Genomic DNA, 9,123 nt, shown 5'->3' on the forward strand with positions numbered 1-9,123 from the left:
CCGCCCGCTGCAACCACTGCAGCCAAAGCCAAAGACATTGCTCCCGTTGGGTCTTGAGAACAAAATACCTTTGGTAGATGATGCTTTGTTATTGTATTTGGATGTGTATATGGATAATTTATTTGGGACCTTAGAATCATAGCACCAACAGGCTGGTGAAAGAGACTAGTGACTACTACTGTAGGATGATGATGAGAGGGCATGAGGTCTCTCTCGTTTTCTGTCTTGAAACATTTGCAACTCCATTGGAGACGTGGTGGTCTTGTTGGCTTTTCTTTAGCCTTTTTTAACTAGTAGCCCTTTCGATTTTTGTACAAGAATAAAAATACCTTTGGAGGCTTTTTCACTTGTTTCATCATGTGAGCCCTTGTGAGCCCTTGTGGGTAGGGCTGGGCACGGGTCGGGTACCCATTTTTTGAAATACTCGTCTTCGTTTTCGTCTTCGCGGGTTGTAGAGAAATGTTATCTCTGTCTCTATCTCACAACATCCGCTATCCGTTCAACGGGTACCCATAACTAAAAGACGGATACCCGTAGATACCCGTATCCGTATATAAAATATTAAACAATATAAAATTAAATCAAATAATCAATAAAACTATACATATTTTATTCCAAAAATACATTTTTAAGTTTGAAAATTGTTAAAATATAATAATATGCATAGAATCCTAACTTGAAAATCCAATATATAATCCTAAAGGTAAGTAAAATAACCTAAGTATTTTTTAAATTATATTAAAAACATAAGGTTAATTTTGTAATTTTAATATATATGCGGGTACCCATGGATACCCATTATTTCAATATGTAAAACACGAACCCGAACCCGTATGACAGATATTCTAGTTTTTAATACTCGTTTTCGTTTTCGTTAGGTGTCGAGTACCCGTTTTTCGGGCACCCACGAGATCGGGTACCCGCTTACCAACGGGTTTAAATGCCCAACCCTACTTTTGGGGGTTTGAGTTTAGGACATCATCCAATCCAACATAAGAGGAACTAATTGCAATCTCATATTTTTGAAGTTCACATACACATGAACATCTCTACATCAATCCTCAAACTACATAAAGCCTCTTCACTCTTTAAGGTACATGGCATACATATAACATGACTTTTGAACAACTCTCAGTATCTATACTTAGACGGTAACGGTCTTTGGCTTGGCGCCGATTTTCTTCCAGGAGACACTAGGCATGATCTGCTTTTCGTCAACCCGATCCTTGTACTCAACAGCAAAATTGAGCAATGAATCTAAGAGGGAATCCGAGAGATAGTGAGGCTGGAGTCCCAACTCCATGAGCTTTGTGTGCTTCGCGTTGTAGTAATGTTCTTCGGCCTCTACTCTAGGGTTTGGCACTGTTATTGTTTTCACATCAAGCCCAAGTTTCGAGCCTGCCTTTGTGACGAGGGAAGCCAGTTCATTGACCGAAAATTGCTCAGTGAATTGGTTGAACACCCTGAATTCACCAAGTTTTGCCGGATTAGCGATGGCAAGCTCCACACATTGAACCGTGTCTCTTATGTCTAGGTAGCCCCTTGTCTGCAACACAGAAAAAAGAAAAGATAACAAAAGCCGAAGCAAATGAAAGACTGTTTCACAAGGTATCATCCAACCAAAGGGAATACAATCGTTTTGCTAAGCGAAGTCTCACCTGACCACCTTTGCCATATACTGTGAGTGGGTGACCCACAGCGGCCTGAACACAGAACCGGTTTAGCGCTGTCCCAAACACACCGTCATAGTCAAACCGGTTAAGTAGCTCCTCATGCATCTCTGTCTCATCGGTTTTCACTCCATAGACAACACCCTGGTTGAGGTCCGTGGCCCTGATGCCCCATGCCTTGCAAGTGAAAGCTATGTTGTGAGAGTCATGAACCTTGCTTAGATGATAAAAGGAGCTCGCTTGCTTGGGATATGGTAAGGTATCGGTTCTCCCATTGTGGGTTATTGTTATATAACCCTCTTCAATGTCGATATTTGGAGTTCCATACTCGCCCATTGTCCCGAGTTTTACCAGATGACACTCTTCGTGGTACTCCTTAATAGCAAAAAGGACATTAAGAGTCCCAATTACGTTGTTGTGCTGAGTAAAAATCGCCCTGGAACGGTCTATCATTGAATAAGGGGCTGATCGCTGTTCCCCAAAGTGGACAACAGCATCGGGCTCAAAAGCCTTGAAAGCCTCAGATAAGAATTCAAAATCACAAATGTCCCCGATGTATAGCTCGATAGATTTTCCTGTCAAAGATTTCCAGCGGCGGATTCTGTTGTGGATGGAAGCTATAGGTGTCAAAGAATCCAGACCAAGTTGGTGGTCGAAAAGACGCCTTACGAGGCTGTCAACAATAGCAACTTCGTAATTCTTGTTGGACAAGTGGAGAGCGGTGGCCCAGCCACAATAACCATCTCCTCCAATGACCATAACCCGTTTTGGCTTCGATGATGATCCATTGGTCGATGCTTGAGGTGGTGCTTGTTGACTTACAGGTGAGGCAGTTGCTTGGACAGTGCAACTTCTTCTCAGTTTCTTCATTTGTAAAACCAGTCCTCTGAAAGGAGATGTCGAGGTTTGGGGAGTGAAGAAGGTAGGACAAAGGGTTTGCCCTAAAGTGAATGACTGAGCAGACGTCCTGCTTGTAAGCGAAACATTTGAAGGGCACGAAGCAGAAAGCACGTGCGCCATATCAATGGCCGGTTCTGGAAAACGGCAAACAAAAGCACCTGCAAAATCATTTTAAATGAAGATCGAGAGCAATTATAGGGCACAATGACTACGAGAAAAAGGTTTGTCTCAGTTTATCTCATGGTAATGTTTCACAGAACAAGCGAAACAAGAAACACGCAACGCTAAAATATTTCTCACTTGACGTTAAGAAAATCACTAAGCAAGTGTCTAAAAAAATTTAGATCAGATGAACATGCAAAAGATGGAACCTTCAAGTTTGTGACAATTTGGTCCAAAGTATTATCCAAACCCTCCAAATCAGTCAGCCAACTCTGTTTGAATCTAAAATGGCATCCGAATCATATTGTGCAAACTTGGCGAGAAGCATAAACAAGCCAACGGGTCTATCAGTTTCTCAAATCCTTTCATCCATTGAACAACAGATCAAGAAATAAAAACCAGAAAGAAAGTAGGGTTTGAAAGAAAACAGCACCCTTGGAAAAGGGTCAATTTCATGACTAATTTTCACCCAGAAGAACAGATAACGCCTCGGTCAAGAATTCACAGCCCATGCGTTATTATGATCTATCGCTGCGATTCCAGACACACCCATGTGAAAAGGAACCAGCTTTCAGACAGAACATCAAAGTCTCGTAAGGCCTGCCCATCTAAATGATAGAAAAATTCATAATATAACTTCTTTGAGAGACTAAACGATACACTTAAAACCTTCTCATGACTCTGGAAGCAGACAAGATTCTTATGCTCGGAATCAAAGTGCTTAAGCCTCAGCAATAAATGAATAAAATGGGCATTTAGGGGAGGGAAGGTGAATTTCAGGAGAACCCAACTGAAAGTAAAGAACAGAAAACCTCAACTCCTTTCATTTCCAGAAACAGTCGAACAGAAAGAAAAAAAAATAAAGAAAGATCATTCGAGAAGGAAGACGGAGAACGAAATCCAAGAAGCAGAAGAGATTCATTACCTAAGGGAGATTTCGATTTCGTTAGAGAAGAAGCTTGAAGCTAAGGGTTTCTTTGTTTCCTTGAGGTTTTCCCGTTCTTATGGATACGATTAAGAGATTGAGACGAAAGAGGGATCGGTCTGATAAGCCAAAGCATATTCCTATTTATTCCGTTCCCTCCTTTTAATTTATTTATTTTCCTAATTAGTAAATTCAAAAATAAAATTCCATATGTCATGTTGGAATTACTGCAATTAAAAAAATATTACGGTTAAGATATTGCAAGGGATTTAATATGGAGAATTTATATTATTGGCTTATACGTTCACTATTAAATTTTCGAAGGTGGGTTTCTGAGGAACAATTCAAATACATTGTTTTCAAACTGAGAAAAAAAAAATTGGGTTAGAATATTATGTGATTTACATAGTATCGTTTTAATCAACATCGTCTTAATTCTAAATTTATTTCGGATCTAACGACATAATTTCTTCATTTTTATTCATTTCGATTTCAGATTAAAACATTACTAACTTATTTTTAAGTTTTCTGAAATTTGCAACAACTTCGAAACATTGCTAACTTATTTTTAAGTTAATCTGCAGTCCCACTACTTCTTACTCTCATTTCTATACTATTTATTTTTTTAATCAAAATATCTATCGATATACATTTTATACATACAAACCATCTTAAACGCTCATCGTGCAATTTTCTCTTCTATAATTATTATTCCTAGTTTATCTCTAATATTATCATTTTGAATTCTATCCATTCTTATGTGTTTGCACATACATCACAATATTTTCAACTCGGTCACGCTCATTTTGGACACAAATTGTCCTTTCATCGCCCAACATTTGCTACCATATATCAATACGGGTCTTATGACGGTACGCTAGAATTTTTTTTTCCAACCATATAGGAACTACAACTGCAAAAAAATCTTGTGGTTTGTATCTATTTCATCCATCATACTTTTATTCTATTACTAACATTTCCATCACAACCTCCATCATTTTAAAGGACTAAACTTCTTTGCAAGTTAACTTCCATATCTCTAGCATGTCTAGTACTAAAATCGCGATGATGAAAGGTTCACTTGAACTTTGACCTCAGCCGTAGTGATAGCGGTTCTCTAATTGTACCTGCGATGTAGTTGTTAGAAATTTCTAGGATACAAAAAGAACAGAAAAAAAAATCGGGAACCTGATAGCTCTTTAAGACATGCATGCATTTTCTGAAAAATGTTATTTTGTCTTATACGAGCAAAAGACTTCTCCAAATAGATTTATGAGATACAATTAAGAGGGAAGTGATCTTAGTTTGCTCTACTAAGAACACATGCACAAGAACTTGCAAGAAGAAGATGAATGAATGGCTTTTGTGAGTGTTTTGCAAGAACAATCACAAAAGTGCTCTCAAATCTCTCAAAAAAACAACTTAGATATGTTATATTTCGTGGTAGGATGCCCATAAATGTTTATAAACACTCCAAATGTCGAAAGGTGCGAAGAAATCGAAAGTTATCTCCAAACAGTTGCGATTTTTCGCTTATTTTCGAATTGCTCAGAAAAAAGGGGATTATCCGCCTGTTTTTCCGAGCTACAGCCTCATTATGAAATTCAAGCATTATTGCTTAGGAAAAACGGGCTACCAACTTGTTTATTCGAGCTATAGTCTGATTTTTCTGAGATCCTTTTGTTGTGTTTATGCTCATATGTAGACGAACAGATGTACATTTGTAATAAATGTTTATGGAATAATATGATTATTCGTTTATTATTATATTTGCATGGGGGCAATGGCAAAAAAAAACATGAACTTTGTGTATTTGACAAATAAATACACAAACTTTCATTTTGGTAATAAAATACACCAACTTTTATATTTTTAGTGTAAACCTCCACGAACAATAACAGTAAAAAAAATAACGAAACTATCAACATTATGTACAACTGTATATAAATATCATATCATTTGTTTAATAAAACCATGTCATTAATTATATTTAATAAATTTATTATTAACCTTATTTAGTGATTTTGTTTTTTGATGTTCAAAACATAATATATATATGGAAAGTAGAACCCTTGAAATACAAATATATTATGTTTTGAACATCAAAAAATAAAATCACTAAACAAGACTTATAATAAATTTACTAATCATATATATATTATGTTTTGAACATAAAAAAAACAAAGTTACTAAACAAGTTAATAATAAATTCACTAAAAATAATTAATGACATGGTTTTATTAAACAAATGTACATGATGTATTGATGGTTCCGTTAGTTTTTTTACGTCGTTATTGTTCGTGGAGATTTGTGTTAAAAATATAAAAGTTAGTGTATTTTATTACCAAAATGAAAGTTTATGTATTTATTTGCTAAATACTCAAAGTTCATGTTTTTTTTTGTCATTGCCCCTATTTGCATGTTCATTAATAATAAACATTATCTCTATATTATTTGGAATAATACTAGATGTCTTAGTCAGTTATTATCGTGGGAACGATAATAAATGAAGATTAGTGTAATGTGTATGCATGACATATTGGATGCGTGCTATAGTCACACGTATACGTTTGAAATGTGTGATTGGGTGACCCACATGATGGTCGGTTCATGATCATGAATCAAAACCGACATCATTGTCTTTTGACCTGAGATAACTATTGGTATTCCCCGTAATTTGTTTTGTGTCTTGACATAGTCAAACGTCGCTTTAACACGGTGGTTATAAAAAAGGCTATGCTCAGATGCGCAACGGATTACGTGGTGGGTCGTAGCGTATCAAGATGGAAATTTGTCTCTCCTGATTACGGGATAGATATCGTTGGCCACTCAGTTGTTAATCATGTTGTAAAGTGCTTGGCCAAGCCATAGATGTTGGACATCTATATTGACAAATGATCAACATATGAGAAAGTGGTCGAATTGGTTAAGGTTGATTGACACCATGCCTTACGTTCGACTGGTAAATATCGCGAGACAAATGTATATTAGTTCGATGATATTGTAGGCACAATCGAGGTGATAACTCGGTTTAAGTGTGTAGTTGATATGTCTTGCTAGAGACCATTATCAACGTGTACGGTAAAATAGGATTTTATTATTACGATCACGTTAAACGGGATCTACCGGGTCATACACAAAGGGTTATACCGAATTTATGTATTTGATATATATGTTGGGATTCACTACAGGTTTTCTAGCATGTGATTTCATCGAACTAGGGTTTGGTTTCTAGGTTTTAGGCAGGAAAATATAATCTAAACCTAGTCAAACGTCACACGCAACCAAAGTTCCAAAATCCGAAAGAACGTGTATATCACCAATGGAATCGAATACTTACCTCGTAATCGATCCGGGGCTTGTTTAATCACTAAGAACTGAAAGTACAACTCCTCTACACGTATCCACACCGGCGGAAAGGATTTCAAAAGGCTTGGAATGGATCTGCTAGGATCTGTGAAGAGAAAACGACGTCCGGGACTTGGAATCGATATTCCAGGGTTTAGATCTCAAGAGAACTCTTCTCTAAGACTCTAGAATGTGTTTTGGCGTGGGTTGATTATTTAGGGTTTGGGGCGGTTCCCTTGCTAAATAAGATTGCCAAAAACCCTAAAATCGCGAAAAAGGAATGTTGTCCGACGCATAGACCGATCGGTCTGGATCTGGACCGATCAATCTTGAGCCATGTTGGACCGACTGGTCTAGGTCCTGGACCGGTCGGTCTCCACGTCTGGAATATTTCCAGCTCGTGATGCTCGTTCCGTCGTTCCGTTACCCTTTGTCGCATTCTTCTCTTTCACATATAATCCATCCCTAATGGTGTGCAACCCTGTAGGCCCATTCACGGTGGCAATGACTTCGAAAACACCTTTCTCGAACCACAAGTCATGGTTAGCCTCTAGCAAGACGCCATGACCATCCACTTTGAATAGAGTTAGAGATGATCTAACCGAGGTAGTAACAGCTCGAGTTCTGATCCTTTGTCTCACCATATCATGTGTTGAACAAGGGCATGGAGCTAGCCACCCTTCAAGTTCAACCGCTTTCTTGTCTTGGAAGATCGACTGATAAAATAAATGCAACTTCATCGCCACGCGTTTTCACAGTTCGATTTCCACGAGGGGCTCAGCAATATCTCTCCCGTTAATGAGGTGATAGGTCTCGTATTGCATGTCTACTATCTCCATATGATTCGTGAACGTATATGAGCAACGCCGTTATAATCATTCGTTTAAAGACGACGTTTGACGCAGTCAAGATACGTCATTCCTCATATAAGATACTCTAGACATCTCAGGTCTGAGGATCCAAGAACGAACCGTTATATGAGATTCAATCATGACTCTATCCATGTGACAATCTCATGCGGGTCATCCAGTCACTCGTTCCCAACGAGTACCCATGATTGTGATATGCGTCCAATGCAACAATCACACTTCATACTGGTATTAATTCATCATTATTCTCACAATGAAAACTGACCAAGGGGTTTAGAATCATCATGCAAATGACTCAAGGATAACGAAATATAACAAATATGTCAATCATATAACGGAAAAAGTAGTGCATTCATAAACTAATGAATCAATACATAGTCAAAATGTCATATCAAGGATCATCCTACAACATTACAACCAACAATCTCCCACTATATTCTATGATATATCCTATAAACATCTAATCCCCATACCCTTAACATGATCATCATGCTATGACGAAGGGAAAGTTTTCGTCAACGGGTCGGCGATATTATCATCTGTCGACACTCTGTTTATCTTCACGTCACCTATGTCGATGATTTCTCTGATCAAGTGAAATCGCCTGAGTATGTGTTTGGATCTCTGATGTGACCGGGGTTCCTTAGCTTGCGCAATCGCCCCATTGTTATCACAATACAATTCAATGGGATCTACAATGCTAGGAATAACACCCAAGTCTCCCACAAATTTTCTGATCCAAATAGTTTCTTTAGTTGCATCCGATGCTGCTATGTACTCGGCTTCTATAGTCGAATATGCAACGGTAGGCTATTTGGAACTCTTCCAACTGATAGCCCCACCGTTGGAGCAGAAAATGTAATCTCACTGCGATCTGAAGTCATCTCTATCGGTTTACAAACTAACATCGGTATAACCACTTATAGCGAACTCGACTTCCAATCCGCCATATATCAAGAACAAATCCTTAGTCCTTCTCAAGTACTTAAGGATGTTCTTGACCGCAATCCAGTGAGCTTCACCTGGTGTAGTCTGATATCTACTAGTTATACTTAATGCATATGATACATCCTGACGAGTACATAACATGGCGTACATGATAGATCCAATTGCCAAGACATATGAAATCCTATCCATGCGCTCTCGCTCATCCTGTGTCTTTGGACACTGAGTCTTGTTGAGAGTCACGTCATGTCCCATTGGCAAGACACCCCTCTTGGAGTCTTGCATCTTGAACTGATTCAAGACC

At 38.1% G+C, this 9,123-nt stretch overlaps 2 protein-coding genes across 2 annotated transcripts in view; one reads left to right on the forward strand and one right to left on the reverse strand.

The window, feature by feature from the left end:
* Positions 1 to 355, forward strand: part of LOC104818572 (ATP-dependent zinc metalloprotease FTSH 4, mitochondrial) — a 5,124-nt gene extending 4,769 nt beyond the window's left edge. The window contains exon 8 of the mRNA XM_010548200.2: positions 1 to 355. This exon is cut by the window's left edge and continues 10 nt beyond it. Within this exon, the coding sequence (XP_010546502.1) occupies positions 1 to 57 (57 nt within the window). The 3' untranslated portion in view covers positions 58 to 355.
* A 631-nt stretch (positions 356 to 986) lies between these two features.
* LOC104818573 (UDP-sulfoquinovose synthase, chloroplastic) lies at positions 987 to 3,773 on the reverse strand. The gene is made up of 3 exons (XM_010548201.2): positions 3,658 to 3,773; positions 1,659 to 2,728; positions 987 to 1,546 (listed from the first exon to the last, which is right to left on the reverse strand). Exons 2-3 carry the CDS (start codon positions 2,688 to 2,690, stop codon positions 1,145 to 1,147), a joined length of 1,434 nt encoding a protein of 477 aa, XP_010546503.1. The 5' UTR covers positions 2,691 to 2,728; positions 3,658 to 3,773; the 3' UTR covers positions 987 to 1,144.
* Positions 3,774 to 9,123: the final 5,350 nt, after the last annotated feature.

The sequence above is a fragment of the Tarenaya hassleriana genome, unplaced genomic scaffold (assembly GCF_000463585.1).
Source record: "Tarenaya hassleriana unplaced genomic scaffold, ASM46358v1 Cleome3, whole genome shotgun sequence".
In the NCBI taxonomy this organism is placed as follows: domain Eukaryota; kingdom Viridiplantae; phylum Streptophyta; class Magnoliopsida; order Brassicales; family Cleomaceae; genus Tarenaya; species Tarenaya hassleriana.